Consider the following 16,856-nt stretch of genomic DNA (forward strand, 5'->3'; position numbering starts at 1 on the left):
TCATTTAAGTCTTTCCAGGCTTTTCTGAAATGAGCCTGCTCCATATACCATAACTTTTTCAGCCATTTTTCTAACTGATGACATTCGTTGTGGTTCTTTCTTGTGGTTAACACATACCACCAGTGTGGGTGGACAGGACCTGTATGTCTAAGAGCCATCTTCAGTTGTCCTGAGCTATATTTTGCCACTGGACCTCTCTTTCTCTCTCTGGAGGAGAAAGGGAGGCTGATAACTTTGCAAAGGCTATTCTCACTTAAATTCATTTCACTTACATATCAGTCATCATCTCCTTATGTCATGGTCCTCTTTGAAAATGAAAGACAAACAATAACAGATCCTTATTCTCTGTGTGTCTTTTCTGTTTGTCCAACTCAGATTCCCTACATAGATAATAATAATAACAACAACAGCATCTATGTAACACCTACTATGTTTCAGGCACTGTGCTAAGCACTTTAAAACATTATCTCATTTGATTTGCACAAAGACTTGTGAGAAGGCTGGTTTCATGCAGATCCTACACAAGTACCAAATGGACTGATGTTCAAAGATCTATGTAGTAATTTTGTAGTTAAAAGATCTGGATTTCAATTCTAATTGTATAACATAAACCTGGACAAGTAATTTACAATATCTAGATCTCACTTTTCTAATTTGCAAAACATGAGTAACAATACTTAAACTATACACCCCATGGGGATAGTGTAAGGGAAGCATTCTTTAAATCCCTATGTAAATGTAGGTTGTTATTATCATTATCCCTGAATTACAAATAATTGATAACTGAGATATTTGTAAGAGTGGGCATGCTCTGGAGTTTGCTCAGAAATGGCTAGGTTACATGGAATTATTTGCAGTTCTGAATTTTAGATGTAAAAGAGACCTCAGCAACCATCTAGCCCAACCTAAACCTCCAAAAGAATTCCCATACAGAAAACCTGATAATGTCTGCTTGAAGACTTCTGATAAAGAGGAATTCATTATCTCCAGAGACAGCCTATTCTTTCTGTGTATATAATTTTTAAAAAATGACCATTCTCTTAAAAACCATTTAAATACAGACACAAAGAGGTATGACAATTACAATTAACTGAATTGCATTCCAGTGCTCTGCAACATATAGTGCTTTCTAACCACAATCTTAAATGATGTTTTCTGTCTTTGATTCTAAATTCTTAGAGGGCAGACTCCCTGAATCACCTTGGCTGATAAGAGGACAAGAAGATCATTAAGGAAAAGATTGGGGCTTATGGTCCAAGGATTGTAAAATAGGGAGATCAGTCCTGAAGTAGAGGGTCTTTACTTAATTGACTTAGGTTTCTCCCTTCTGGTGACAAGGTCGACAGCATCGTTCTTTCTTCTTGTAATCCACCGAGCAAGCATGGCAAATAAGGCCTCCGCAGATTCTGTGGAAATCCAGAGCCCTCCAGGTAAGTGGATGTAGTGAAGTCAAAGGGAGAAAGAAAAGGAGGGATTTCTGTTGCTATAGTCCTGATCTGGGCAGTGAAATTGATACCAAGATGGATAATGTGTATGAACCACACATTTTAGAATTCTAGGTCACTCTTAGATATCATTTTATCTATTTCCCTCCACCACAGCAGTCTTGGCCCTTGTCCATTTGAGTACTGGACCATACTTTGCTTTCTCAAGATTTCCAAATGCCTTTATTCCCTCTTTTCCAATGTTTCTTCATCTCTCAAATTCTCTTCATATTTCAATTCCTTCTCTCTTACTATATTTCTCTTTAATATATAATCAATACATTTAAAAAATAGCTTGATCATTCTACCTTCTGTTAAAGAAATCCCTTTAGAGAGGAGTCCATGAATTAGTCAACTAATTGCTAGGCTACATAATCCCATATGCTTCCTGATTCCTTTCATTTTCAGCCTATCACCTATGTCTTAGCAGCTGAATCCTTTCCAAAGATGACTGAATTGCCCTTCTGTGAAACCAAGAACTAGTCCTGGGTGTGATCAGGGTGTGATCAAGGACGCATGTAATAAAAGAATAACCTCACAATGTTGTTCATATATACCTTCTGTTCTTACATTTCCCACTGCCTTGAAGTGGGAAGGGGAAGAAGCCTATAAGAAATATAGAGGTCTCAGAAGGACACTTCTCTTGTCCTTACCTGCATTTGTATCTTCTAGATAGGCGGCCAAAAATTTTGCTACAGACTGCACAAAGCCCAGGGGCCAGGGAAGAGAGAAGCTCAGTCTTCTGCCAAAGACTGTCTTTCTCCCTAGAAGAAAAGGACAGAGAGAAAATTAGATTGAGGAAGGAAGCCCAGAAAAGAAAGCAGAGGAGAGATGGGAGTTGAGGCCTGTCAGTGAATCACTGGGGATGCCAAAGAACAGGTAGGGAAACTGAGATCTCTTCTAAGGTTATTTAAATATGCACATCTCTCAAGGTCCAACTCAAATTCTACGTCCTCCATGAAACCTTCCTTGATAACTGAACCCAAAGAAGGCATCTTCTTGCTCTGAAATTGTGTTTTTTCTTCCTAAGTAATAAGCTTTTTGGGGACAGGAACTACTTTTTGAACCTATTAATATATTCCAAAATTGAAGACTTAAGCCCTGTCTCCTCCACAAGGCTTTTCCCAACCATATCCACTAATAATGATTTTCCTTTTCTGAACTCATCCAAAATTCAGAGCTGAATTAAATAATTTAGTATGATAGTATAGTGGACATAAGACTAATTCTTAATCATTCAAGACTGATTCATAAGACTAAAATTTTTTAGGATCAAGTCTTGCCTCAGACCCACATTGGCTCTATGATCTTAGGCAAATCATCATCTTTCAGTGTGCTAGGAAACTCTAAGACTATAAGCTGCAGAGAAGGTGACAACTTGCACTGGCAGAGAGAGTTTCCTTGTCTAGGAATGAAATCACAAGTCCAGTCCCCATCCTTACTACCTAAACCCAGCATTGTATTACTGGTAATATTGTTAATATGCCAGTGTCTTTCTTCTCTTCCCAACCTGACTGTAAGCTTTTGGAAGGCAGTGACGAAGTTTATTTTTGTTTTGTTTTGTTATTATTTTTTTTACATTGTGCTTAATACTGCATAGTCATAGTATTACTATGCAGAACATATTAAAAAAATAGTTGTTGATTGAAGCTGGTGAGCAAATACCCCAGAACTCTGATTTTCCACTGAGACCTTCACAGAAATTGTGAACAGATTGGGTCTCCCTACCATTCATGTCTCCTTTCATCCCTTCCATATTCCTTCTCACTCCCACAGGCCACCTTCCCCTCTCGTGCCCCAATCCTAAAGCTTACTCCTTGCATACCCAACCTCCTACTCCATCCCCTTACTGATGGGATATCTCCTGTCCCTTACTGAATCAGTTCTACCATACGTCTCTTCATGGCTTGGACCAACTCGTGCTGCTCCTTGAGCTCTTGTTGGTACTGGTCTTCTCTCTTCTCAGCTTCCTGTTGTCTTTGCTCCAGCTCTACCTTCAGTTGGGTCTGCTGCTCTTGGCATCTGGATAGGGAGAAGGATCTGGAGTTTAAGGCAGGGATAGAATTGTTTCTTGGCATATGAAAAACATGCCAAGATAATATAGATGAAGAAACTGAAACTTAGGGAAGTGATTTTTCCTAAGGCTATCCAACTACTATGTGTCAGAGGTCTGATCTGAAGTCCAGGAATCTTTGTTTTTTTTAGATCTTAAATTCAGCATATGTGAAAACTCATTTTCTTTCCCTTCAAACCTATTCCTCTCCTAAACTTTCTTTCTTCACCCATTCCAGCTCTTTCGATGTACCTTTGCACTATCTTTCCTCTGTACCTAAAATATACTCTATTCTCACTTCTGTTTTAAATCCCTTATTTCCTTTATGGAGCTTCAAGTCACTCTCCATATGAAGGCTTTTTTGATCTCTGCTTTTCTTTCTTCTTCATAAAATATATCTTTAATTTATTTTATTTTTCACACATTTATATCACCTCCTTCTAGACAGGGATCTCCATTCAGAGGCAGAGAAGTTGAATTCTTGTCTTTTTATGCCCAGTACTCAGAATAGTGCCTAGCAAATAGAAAGTGTCTAATTATTGCTTTTAAATTAATTGGTTGGACAATCTTGATGGGCTGTTCATCCAACTGCAAGTCATAGTCTGGACTATTGTCATTTGTTGTACATATGGTTTTTCTTGTGTCAGTTTTTAGGCTGATAAATTTAATCATCATGGATCTCTATGAGGTAACCCTGTAGTATTTTAGAGCTTGAGGCAATCAGATAATGTCTATCACTAATCTCCATTTGGAAGCTCTCACTTTATATAGATTCTCTCTCTTCTATTTGAATTTCTTTAAGGCATTTCCCATCATTTTAGCAAACCTGGGGCAGGCCTTTCCCTTCTTGTTTTATTCCTCAATTAATGTTGGTAATTGGAAAATTGTGTAAAAAGTCATTTCTATGATTTTTGTATATCAAATTTTTATGATCTTTTTTGATCTTAGTGTATCCATGACTCTATGCTCGAAAGATATTCATTATACTAATTAAGGATTAAAAAAACCCCAACAAACAATAAATACTATGTAATCTTATATTCTTATGCTATTGCTGTCCAGTTATTTGTGCTATAGAAAATCATTTGAGAAAGCCTCTCTATTCTTTTTTCATATTTTTATTGACTAACCTCTCTATACATATATAAAATTATTTTCATAAAGAATTTTTAAAGATGAGATAGGCATTGGATTTGTCATTACTGACATTATGTTGATTACCTTTTTGGGGGGATAATCATACTGAACATTTCCCTCCTTCCCCCATGATGATATTCTTTCCTCCTATCCTTTTCCCTTTCAGATAACTTAAAAATTGAATTCTTAATGCTTCCAAAATTTCAGTTCTTCAGATGATCTCTATTGTTTGAGTTTTGCACCAAATTTTCTTCAGATTCACTTCTACTAACCATTATTTTTTGTGATATACTTGTAGCCTTTCCTGGAACATTTTGCAAAGAAGTTTAAATTTCACATAGGTATTGTTCTGAACTTCCATGTCTCTCTGCTATACTAGCAGATCAACTATCTGTTGAGTGAGTTTCTTTTGGCCTCTGTGTTGAGGCAATTGGCTTTTGCCAGTTTAACTTTTGTTAGTCAGAATTAATGTCTTTCTTTGTATCCACTTTTTATTTCAGGCTCAATATCTTTTTTGAATAGGTCAGGTTGAAATGATTTTATCTGGATACAAACTTTCTTATTTTTATCCTCTATTCTAACTATGATTAATCTTGATCTTTATTCTAGCTAGTAGATGGTTTATTTTCACTCTTCACCACTAGATTGGCCACTAGATGATGAATTACTTGGCTATGGGCTATTCACCCACGGAGTGAAAAAAATACAAGATGGCCTTAAATCCTATGGGACACCCCCTCTCTCCTTTCCCTTCTGCAGGGTGCTATAAAAGGAGTCAAAGGGTACTAAGAATTACAGATTTTTGGCTGTCCATAGATATCATCTTAACTATTAACATTCCAAATGTGAGATTCTAGCAGAAGAACAAAATCATATTGTTATTGACATTCTTGGTATGAATGGAACCAGAAGAAACAAGGAAATTGTGGCTTAACAGAAGAATGGATTACTGATTCTCCTTGGAGAGGCAAGTGAAGGAGTTCAGAGTTGGTTTCATCATGTACCCACCGGCAATAAAACATAACTTTATAGAACATTTGGCCTTCTCATCATGTACTACTTAAGAAAAACAAAAGTAAAAGATCATTGTGAAAATAATCAGAGATTATATGCCAACTTTTGCTGCAGTGGATGTAGAAGAGAAATCCTGTGAAGAGCTTGACAACGTCTTCCAAACCAAATCATTATATGTTATCAGATTTAATGACATTATTGTGAAGATGAATACAGGCGAGGATGATGAAAAATATGTTAGGAAATATGTTTTGAAATTAAGAAATTAAAGAGGCTGGAAGTTTGTAGATTATTCAGAAGCCTCTCACCTGTATATCATTAATGCTTTCTTCAAGAAGAAATTTGAAAGATATTAGAAATAGCAGACATTGAAGAATACTGCAAAAAGTGAAAGACAGAAAATGACTCTTTGCCAGTGTGAGGGTCATTTGTGATACTAGAACACCCTTGAGAGCCTTTTGTAGTCAGAGTATGAGCATGCCATGCTAAGAAAAATCTCCAAATCTCAAAGTGCTCGTGTAGTTAGGGATAATAAAATAAAATTTATAAAACGTTTCAGATTGATGGCATTCTATGTGCCATCCTGCATCCTGGTCCATTTCCTGATCTATATTTGGCCACTGGCTCCAGATGGCTCTGGTGGGGAAAGTGAGGCAGGTGACATTGCACATCTCACTCTCACTTCAATCCAATTCATTTGCACATCTTGGCAACACCTCCCCGATGTCATGATCCTCTTTGAGAATGAAAGACAAGCAATCTTTACACTTGATTTACTTAATTGATACCCATTATTTGGTAAATAATAGCTAATAGCAATATAGTACCTCAAAGTTTATAAGGCATATTTCAGTTTACTTTATCTGATTCTCACAACAATCTTCTGAGTTTATAGATATTGCTATCATCATCCTCATCATCCCCATTTTACAGAGGAGGATATTGAGAAATTAAAAGACTTGTCCATAATCATATAGCAAGTTTTTGAAGGCAGATTACATCCCCGGACTCTCCTAACTCTAGGTCAGGACTCTTCCAACTATACCATGGTTCCTCTTAGAGTAGAGTAATCCTTTTTAGCATCAGTCCCTAGCAAGAGGAATCTTTTCAGTCATGGAGAATTTTCTGATTGGATCAGTATTATTTAAAAGCCATTGAAAAAACCTGGCATGAGAAAGGAGGAATTTGAGTCCCAGCTCTCTTAGTTACTTTCTGTGTAACTTTGGGCAACTCCCTTCCTCCCTCAGGTTTGTTTCCTTACCTACAAAATGGAAAGGTAGCAGCAGGATTAAATAATCTCTAAAGTCTTTTCCAGCTCTGACATTTCATGATTCTATGAATAGGTGAAATGCTCCCCTCCCAAGAATGAATCATCAGTCTTTTCCACTGGTAACCAAATGGTAAGAGTTGATTGGATTAAAAAAAGAAAAACCAGCCAAACAAACTTAAAAATGTGATGTGTTAGACTCATTGAGATTTCTCACCACTTTCTAAGTTGATAGTCAATGGAAGTATGTTGACTGACTGGCAAATTGACTCAGTGGAAAGCGGTTAATTGTCAGACTTCTGTTAGAACCCTACAGGCATGGGGTGAGGCAAAGTTGATGGTGTCTGGAGATAGAAGAAGAAGAGAGAGAGAATCAGGCAGTGAGAGGGGGAAGGGAGGGAGGAGGCAGAGGACTGAGGGAGGTGCAGGAAGGGAGCCAGAGCCAGAGAAACAGGGGAAGGGAGTGAAAGAAATAGAGGGGAGAGGGAAGAGAGAGAGAGATGGAGGGAAAGAAAGAGTGGAGAGAGAGGAAAAAAGAAAAATGGAGAGACAAGAAAGAAGAAGAAAAGAGGGGGAGAGAGAAAGAGATAAAGGCAGAGACACAGAAATTGATGTCCCAGAGTAAGTGGAAAGGGAGGAGATATGAAGACAAGAAGAGAATGGGATGGTTCTCTGAATATACTCTTGGGAATTTAATCACCTGGAGATCCTGAGGTTCCTTCACCTCCTTCACGTTAACTACTCTTTCTAGTTACCTGAACAACTGCTCTTGAAGTTCTCTCAATTTCTCCTCCAGCGTCATAAGTAGCTTCTCCTTCTTCTGGGACTGTTCTTCAGCCTTCTGTAGACATTCTTTGAGGTTCTGTGAAATGAGCACATCAAATACCCATGTATCCAAGGGTTGTTTGGGGGAAAGAGGAGAGGGGAAAGCCAAGAGAGGAGAAACTAGTAAGTTGGGGGCTGCTGCATGCTGAGATGTTCCAGGTGATCACCATCAGTTATACATCCATTTATCTCTGTTTACTGGATCATCCCTATGGCAGATGGCAGATCCAAAGACGGGATCTGAACACAAGATACTTGAGTTTTATCTTGGGTTCTGCCTTACTTAGATATATTTTGTGAACCTTGAGGGAAAGCTAATTCTCAACTGGGGAAAGAGAAATTATTAAAATCAAAGCAGCAAGATGATTTAGTACAAGTAAGAAAAGGCTGAATGGGTGTTTTAGTATCAGTTTTGAAACCTAGAAGAGCTTGTCTATTTTCACATTAAACAGGATAAAATGAGGCAGGGACTTAGGAATCAGGAAGAATGATACAGAATCATAAAGATAGAGGCAGAGGTAAAGACAGAATCAGAGTTATGGGGACAAAAGGAGAGAGACAATGGTGAAAATAGAGTGTTTTTTAAAAGTCCCATTGGTTTGGATGAGAGGCAAAAATATAGATGAAAGGACCTTTTTAACCATGCTGAGTATGTCTTACCTTGATTACATGCTCAGTATCTTTTTGGTTCTCCTCCTGCTCTCCTGCTTCATCAGACATCTGTTTTTGAGACTTTTTATTTTTGTGCCTCTCCCTGGTTCCCGGATCTTGAAGGATCTTGAAGTCCTCTGGGATTCCATGGGTCTCAGGTCCCCTTCTGGATCCTGATTCTTCTTTCTTAAGCTTCTCCCCCAAGGTATTTGGCAGATGCTTTGGAGCACATTTCTGGTCTCTATTTCCTTTCCGGGGATCTTTTGGCATTTTCGGTCTTAGTACCATCTGTTCGCATCTATCCTCAGTGCTGATGGATGGTTCTTTCTTAACTTGTCCTGCCTTTGGAGACACCTTTCCCCCCTCTTCCTGTTCTACAAGACTGAAATCTACCTGTGTTTGATTCTTTGGAAGTGCACACTTTGGCGCAGGGAACTCTTCTCCTAGAAACCATACTTTTTCTTCCTTTCTTGGAGGCATTTTTTCTTGATGTGACTCTTGCCTAATCTGAGAGGGCCCGGGTATTCTGGTTCCTGGGAGACCTTGTTGTTTTTGATGAAAGCTGGGGTTCTGTCCCTGGGGCATCTTTTTTGTTTCCTCCAGCAGGGAGCTTAGGTGTGGGAGTACTTCCAGTCCTTTGGATCCCTCAAGAGACCCCTGATTTATGATACTTTCCGAATTTTCTACCTTCTTTTCTGTCAGAGGTTCTTGTATCTCAGCATTATTAGGTCTCACCAGGCAGACCTCCTTGGGGTCATCTCCTTGGTGTTGGAGGTCATGGCCAGCAAAGAGGGTTGATGTCTTCTTGGACTGGACTCCTTTGTTTTTCAGATGTGTAACTTGGACCTAAAGGGAAGCTCCCAAATAAATGACTGACTCCAGACCAACCCCAGAACTCTGGACTCTCAGGTTATTCCATTTTCCCAGGACTTCTTTTCCCTACTGCTCTACCTCCACTATCCTTTTCTCTTAATCTGCTTCTGAATGCCTTATGCTTGACTCTCTCTCCATTCCTTTGGCTCTTTCTTCAATGAAAATTTGGAAACTTCTCTGATTTTGGAGTCAGAGAGCCATAATTTGAACTTTGTTTTTTTTTTTTTTTTTTTAACCACTTATTGCCTGTGTGATGCTGAGCAAATCTCACTTCTGTGCATTGAGGGGATTCAATTAGATCCATTACAGCTCCAGGATCCTATGCCTGAACTAATTGTTTTCACCATAGCTCCCAAACCTTCCATCTTCCTAAATTCCCTTTTACTGTTGAGTGTATCATTTTCCTCCCAGACACTCAGATTCCCAAACTAGATATCATTCTCAACTTTTTACCTTCTCTCGCTCTTCATATCCAGTCTGTTGCCAAAATCCCTTGATTTTACTTTTGGGATATCCTTTGCATATATTCTTCCCTTTCCCCTTTGACAGATACCATTACCTGACTGGTGTTTCTGCCTTAAATCTCTCTCCACCCTAGTCCACTCTCCATCTAACTGTTCAGGTGATATTTAAGCACAGATCTGACCATGTCATCTCCTACTCAATCAATTCCATGGGCTCCCTATCACCTCTAGGATCAAGTATAAAATTTTCTGGCTTTCAAAGCTCTCCATAATCTGGCTTTCCTCACCTTTCCAATCCTCTTATATCTTCCAACCTTTTTCACCACCCCAGTACTCTTTGATATAGTAACATTGACTTCCTTGCTAACTCTTGAATAAAATACTCCAGATCTGGGCATTTTCATTGGCTATCTGCCATACTTTCCCTCTTCATCCCTCTACATTCTGACTCTCCTGTGTTCCTTCAAATCCCAATCAAAATCCCATCTTCTACAGGCAGTCTTTCCTTAATTTGAGAGCTTTCTCTCTTTGATTATTTCCAATTTATCATGTCTATATAGCTTGTTTGTACATAACTGTTTGCATGTTGACTTCTCTATTAGAGTTTGAGCTTCTTGAGAGAAGGGTCTACCTTTTGCTTTTATTTGTATCTCTTGGAGTTTAGTCTGATACCATGCTAGGAGCTCAATAAATACTTATTAGCTGACTGACTTGACATTATGTTCTCCTTTGTTCTCCTTTCCCAGAAAGACTTCAGTCATCTTCCCTTTCTTCTCCACTTCCTAATATCTCCATCCCCACTACTACCCCAAGTATGCCCTCCCTTCTCTTGCTGGTCCTGGCCCCTTGTTTCCAGTAATCATCCATCAGCCTATGTTACCATGTCTTCTCATCTGGAATTTCCAGCTGATTTACTGCTCCATCTACTGGACACAACAGAGAAGGGACAAGGAATATGCTAAGGTAGGGACAAGGGCCAGTACCTCCTCCTCTTGTGATCGTTTGGTCCTTAACTTTTCCTGGGTTAAGCTGAAATCCTGGCATCGTGACCTGAAAGGATTGAGGCAGAGGAACATCTTGTCTCTCCCTCTAGCTTGGTGTTTGCCCTGCACCTGTAACATCTCCCCACTTTTCTGGTCATCTTTGGGAGTGGGCCAATAGAGAAATGATGAGAGTTTAGGGGAACAGGGAAAAAAGAGATGTGTGTGTGTGTGTGTGTGTGTGTGTGTGTGGTAAGGGAGAGAGAGAGAGGGAGAGGGAAAAGGAGAGAGAGAGAGAGAGAGAAAGAGAGAGAGAGAGAGAGAGAGAGCAAGGGAGGGAGGGAGGGAAAGGGAGAAAGAGAAGGGGAGAACAGAGGAGAGAGAAGGAGGGAGGGAAGAGAGAGGGACAGATGGGGGGAATAGGGCCAAGGGGACTAGTGAGTGAGGGAGTCCGTTCCCTTCAGCGGGGTCTTCCTGTTCTGTTTGAAGGTCACTTACTCTGAGAACATAGGCCAGCCCCCGTCGAGATCACAGCGCTGCAACTCGAGATCAAAAGTCACTCCATTCAGAAAGTAGAGCGCTTCTAGGATGCCATTGCTGAGCTCTGGACACAGGAAGGGGCTTTGGTTCCCGTACCATTCCCTAAGGGAATCATAGCAGTTCAGACCCCAATTTCTGGCTTGAATATTTTTATTCCTGTACCACCTCCACTCTCCCTAATTCCAAGAAATGAATTTCTTATCTAATTTTTCAAGTGGAATTTCTCTCCTGCTAAAGTTCATAGATCTGTATAAGGAGCCATCTCAGAAGCAGACCATTCAGGAGTTGTTTTATTCTTTTCTCTTACTCCTTCCATCCCCCTTTCCCCGCCCTTCCTCCTGCCGTCTCAGTTTCTTGGTGGCCAGCTTGGAATACCCCTGATCTTGAGTGCAACTGGTGCTTTGGAAAAAATGATAGCAGCAGAGAGATTGAAGTTAGGTATCAAGAACTTTCCAGCAATGGGAATTTTAGGATTCCCAGTGTGGGATACAAGAGATTGAATTTAAGGGAAAGATCATTTCTTTTACTATACCATTACTGGTTCAGCGTTTTACATCTACCCTCTCTCCAATGCTTCCATGTCCCCATCCATCCCCCTAACAATTGATCCTTTTATTTTTTGATGCTTTTATTTTTTGATGGGGGATGTTATGAAACATCCCCCATTCTGAATTGGATACACAGCAAACATATATCAGTATCTATGTACACAAATGGGAATGTGCATGTATATATTCAATTATGTACACACACCTATATGTATGTAAATATCTTTACACACATATGCACACATACACATATATTAGGTACACATATATACACACATTATATATATATACACACACACATTGTATGTGTATATATGAATGCACATATACATATATACACATTGGAGATATATATACATATATAATATAAATAATATATACAATATGTAATATATATCCAATGTGCAAAAATGTCCAATATATATTATATACATTATATACTATATATTATATAGTATAATATATAATTTATATATAATTGTTATATAAAAATTATATATTATACTATATAATATATAGTATATAATTCTATATATTATATAGAATATAGCATGAAGAAATATATATTACACACATTATATATTAGACAATTATGCACATTGGATATATATTACATATTTATATATTATATATGCACACTTAATGGATATATATGTACATGTGTTCACACATTTCCATATGCAAGGAAGTGTCAAGGGGCAGCAGAAGTGGGTGTCATTGACCTGTTGAGTTCAGGGTCCAGGAGGCAGAGTTGTAGTGTGTCGGCCAACTGATTATGGGCCAGACAGAAACGGATGAATGCACGACCTCTCCCCACCGTGGTCTTCAGCTGAAAAATAAAAAGGGAGTGAGTGAGGAGGAAAGAGCTTAGGGAGTAGCAAGGAAGAGAGAAGAGAGTGCCTGAATAGCCAGGGAGGGAGCGATTTAAAAGGACCCTGGGTTAGAAAAGAGAAGAATATAGGGCAGGAAGAGGAAACTTGTTGGAGGAAGGATAAGGGAGAGCTGAGGTAGAGAGGCAAAAGTTGGGTGGATACTGAAGAAAGGAACTGGAGGAAGCCTGGGGGAAAGGAGCTATGGGAAGGTAGGACACTGAGGGATAAGTGCAGAGGATGCAGTAGCAGAATATAGCAAGATCATAGGAGTAAATTTGGAAGAGATGTATGTGTATGGAAAAGACATATGAAAATTAAGCTCTGTTCAAAGGAAGAGATCATGGTGGGTGTAGATAATTTGGCTGTCTCCCCTCTCCTTACTTCTCAACTGTTACTGATATTACCTTGTCCAGGGAGTAGACAAGTCGAATGACTTCCAAGTCCCCCCCATTCTTCTGCAAGGCCAGCGAAAGGAAGTCCCAGTAATCTTTCCGGGGTCCCAGGAACCTTCTTCGATCTTTCTGATCAAACTGGGACAAGGTTGGGGGAGGGAGTGAGACATGAAGAAATTTTCTCCTTTAACCCCACAATCAGACCACCAATTCTTCCCAGCTCATCCATTCCCTCAATTAGGTTTATGTTCATTTTATTTATTTATTTTTTTTAAATCACCATCCTGTGTTGTTTTCTGGAATCTCAGGGTAAGATTCTGGTTATCCAGCAACTAGGAAAATTGAGGATGGTCTGGAAGAACCCAAAGTCGGGCTTTCTGACTCACAGCTTTTTCTTTGTACGTTTCTTTAGAGAATATTAAATTATTTGCTCCATTACCATGAACATGTACTATCTTATATTACATTTTTATATCTATCATTTCCCCCCTTTCCTGCCCATTATTATAGACTGTATACTTCAGAGGTCCTCAAACTACAGCCCACGGGCCAGATTCGGCAGCTGAGGACGATTATCCCCCTCACCCAGGACTATGAATTTCTTTATTTAAAGGCCCACAAAACAAAGTTTTTGTTTTTACTATAGTCCGCCCCTCCAACAGTCTGAGGGACAGTGAACTGGCTCCCTGTTTTAAAAGTTTGAGGACCCCTGGTTGAGGACAGGGATTGTGTTGTTTTTCACCTTTGTATCCCTAGGACTAACTTATTATCATATTGTTACTTATTATTTTTTACCTTTTTATCCCTGTTGTTGTTATTCAATCATTTTTCAGTCACCCTTTGTAATCCTTTGTGGAGTTTCTTTGCACAGACACTAGAGCAGCTTGCCATTTCCTTCTCCAACTCATTTTACAGATGAGGAAACTGAGGCAGACAGGGTTAAGTGACTTGTCCAGGGTCAAGTGTTTGAAGCCAGATTTGAACTCAGGAAGATGAGTTTTCCTGGTTCCCAGGCCAGTACTCTATCCATGACACCCCCTTGCTTTCAACCTTTCTATTAGACTATAAACACTCTGAGAATAAAAATTGTGATTTTTTTTGCCCTTGGATCCCTTGAGGCAGAGATAAGTCACACAGGTAGTATCAGAGGTGAGATTTGAACCCACATATCATCTTATTACATAGAAGCAGGAGGCCATTTATTCTCTAGCCCAATTATGGATAAAGCAAGAAAAACAAACTAGTAAAGTTTACTCTCAGTCCTAACAGTGGGATGTAAGACAGTAAAACAGGAAACAGAGAAAGTCTACAGATCCTCCTTAAAGCCCTCCTGATCCTCTGGGCTACAGAGGGGCCAGTCTTTAGAAAGCAGGGGGATGACTGCAATGACCCTTCTTCGTTCCATAACCTACCTGTAGCAAGAACTCCAGGTAACCACAGAGTCCATGTAGCTCAGCACTGGCATCTGTTACTGCTTGTTCTTGTTCCCCGTATCTGTGAAGGATAGCAGAGATGACTTCTGCAGGGAGAAAAATAGACATTAGGGCAGCCACACAAAATGGCCAGACCCACCTTGATGTCTCATTCTGGAAATGAATCACGAAAATCTTAAAGATCTTACTTACTTTTGAGGTCCTGGATAACTCTTAGGATAGTTTTATCTCCTTCCATAGTGACACTGAAATGGAATGGTACTTCATGATTCCAGCTATCTGCTTATCTGATTTTTAGCATATAAAATTCTCCAGGCCCTTCCCAATCTTCCCCATCCCTCCCACCATCTATCTAATCTTTTAAACCATTTATCCCATTAATAACACCTAAGGAAGTTAGATAGAAAGTAATTATACAGAATAAAATATTATTTGGGTAAAATTTATGTGTATTAATGTATAATTACATATAACTCACATTTATATAATAAAAATTCACACACAATATACATACATTTATATATTATATGCACATATGTATGAATATACATACATATATATATATATATATACATGAATGACAAATAAAGAGCAGATACCAATCTGCATTGGTAGAAGGAATTTTCTTGTCAGTAATTTCTTACATGGATGAGAATATATGTCAAGAATTATATGTAAAGTGTGAATTTTGTTTTAGTAGACTATATATTATTTGAAGTCCGTGGTTTATGTGTGATCTTATTTCTTACTTTGTGTGTTCAAATGATTTTTGGTTGGGATTGCTATTGTTTATTCTAAAAACTATTTTAAAGAAAATTCTCTTCATTTTTCTTTGATGTAATTCTAGAAATCCTTGCAATAACTATGAGAGAAGGAATAATTAAAGTAGACATTTTGGCAAAGAAGAGACATCATAATCTCTATTTGTAGACAACACGATTTGCTTAGAAAACCCCAGAGAATGAGTAATTATTAACTAAATAAAATAAAATGAATAGCATTTCTCTATATAAAAAAACAAAACCTAGAAATAATAGGGAAATACTATGCAAAATAAATAAAAAATGAATAAACTGCCAACTTACCAATACATACTCTAAAATTTTACAAATGCAAATAAAGACCAGTCTTTACAGAGCTAATTTATACCAATGAAACTACCCAAGGGGTGCTTTATAAAGCTAAATATGATAATTACAAAATTCCCTTGGAGGAACAAGAGGTCTGGACTCTTATGGAACATAAAGAAAAAAAATAGTAATGAAAGAAGGCTAACATTTCTAGACTTCAAATTATATTATAAAGCAGTAATTATCTATTATTATATCATTTAGCACTGGTTTAAAAAATAACAAAGTAGACCAATGAAATAGATTAAGCAAGAGTCAGAAACAACCAAACTCAATAAGTCAGTGTTCAATAAACCTGGGAAATCAACTTAAATTAAACAATTAAATTAACCTAAATTGTAGAGAAAACAGGAAAGTAGATTGGCAAAGAAAAAAAAATTCTTTGGTCAACATTTTAACCAACAGAACAATAAATTCAAACTGAATATGTGACTTGAGTGTAAAAGATCTTTTAAAAATCCCTAGTCTGGGGCAGCTAGATGGGGCAGTAGATAGAGCACCAGCCCTGAAGTCAACAGGACCTGAGTTCAAATCTGATCTCAGACACTCAACACTTCTGTGTGACCCCAGGCAAGTCACTTAACCCTGATTGCTTTAGGGGGAAAAAATCCCTAGGCCCTTTCCATCTTAAAAAAAAAAAAATTAGAAGAGGACAAAATCACAGCCACAAATAGGGAGAAAATACTTGCTCAAACAAGACACAGAGAAGATCACAAAAGATAAAATAATTTTGATGACATGAAATTCAAAAGATTTTGCATTAACAAAATCAATGTACCAAAGATAAGAAAAGGAACTGTTAATGATAGGGGCAGAAATAGGACACATGACTTTTTAAATCTAATATTTCTTACAAAAAGATGTCCAGGATATTAAACATGAAAATGTGTGTGTGTGTGTGTGTGTGTGTGTGTGTGTGTAACTAAGAATCATTTTCAACAGATAAGTGAACAAGGATATGAACAAATAATTATTCAAGAAAAAAATCACAAAATAATAACAGTCATGAAAGATTACCTCAAATCTTCAGTAAAAATTGATACACAACTAAAAACAATTCAGATGTTTCACTTCCTATCTGGAAAACTGGCAGAAGAGTAAGTCAGTGTTGGAAAAGCTATGGAAAGATAGGCATGTATACACATGGGGAGTGGAGCCATGAATTGATCTAACTATTCTGCAAAGCAATTTAA

General features: G+C 38.2%; 1 protein-coding gene across 1 annotated transcript; it reads right to left on the reverse strand.

Annotated features, from left to right (window-relative positions):
- Positions 1-1,299: 1,299 nt before the first annotated feature.
- Positions 1,300-14,771, reverse strand: RUFY4 (RUN and FYVE domain containing 4). Its single transcript, XM_023500636.1, has 11 exons — positions 14,726-14,771; positions 14,513-14,619; positions 13,113-13,238; positions 12,559-12,665; positions 11,247-11,390; positions 10,752-10,818; positions 8,441-9,277; positions 7,711-7,817; positions 3,360-3,506; positions 2,139-2,248; positions 1,300-1,427 (listed from the first exon to the last, which is right to left on the reverse strand). Exons 1-11 carry the CDS (start codon positions 14,769-14,771, stop codon positions 1,300-1,302), a joined length of 1,926 nt encoding a protein of 641 aa, XP_023356404.1.
- Between the last annotated feature and the right edge of the window lie 2,085 nt (positions 14,772-16,856).

The sequence above is a fragment of the Sarcophilus harrisii genome, chromosome 3 (genome assembly GCF_902635505.1).
Source record: "Sarcophilus harrisii chromosome 3, mSarHar1.11, whole genome shotgun sequence".
Lineage (NCBI taxonomy): Eukaryota > Metazoa > Chordata > Mammalia > Dasyuromorphia > Dasyuridae > Sarcophilus > Sarcophilus harrisii.

What these genes read in the sequence shown, in the direction of transcription:
- RUFY4 (XM_023500636.1), bottom strand. Translation starts at nt 14,771, where the DNA reads ATGGAAGGAGATAAAACTATCCTAAGAGTTATCCAGGACCTCAAAA. An exon ending in TTGTCTACTCCCTGGACAAG is followed by an intron (nt 12,666 to 13,112) that starts GTAATATCAGTA and finishes TTTATTTTTCAG; the next exon opens with CTGAAGACCACGGTGGGGAG. An exon ending in AACGATCACAAGAGGAGGAG is followed by an intron (nt 9,278 to 10,751) that starts GTACTGGCCCTT and finishes GCTTCCCTTTAG; the next exon opens with GTCCAAGTTACACATCTGAA.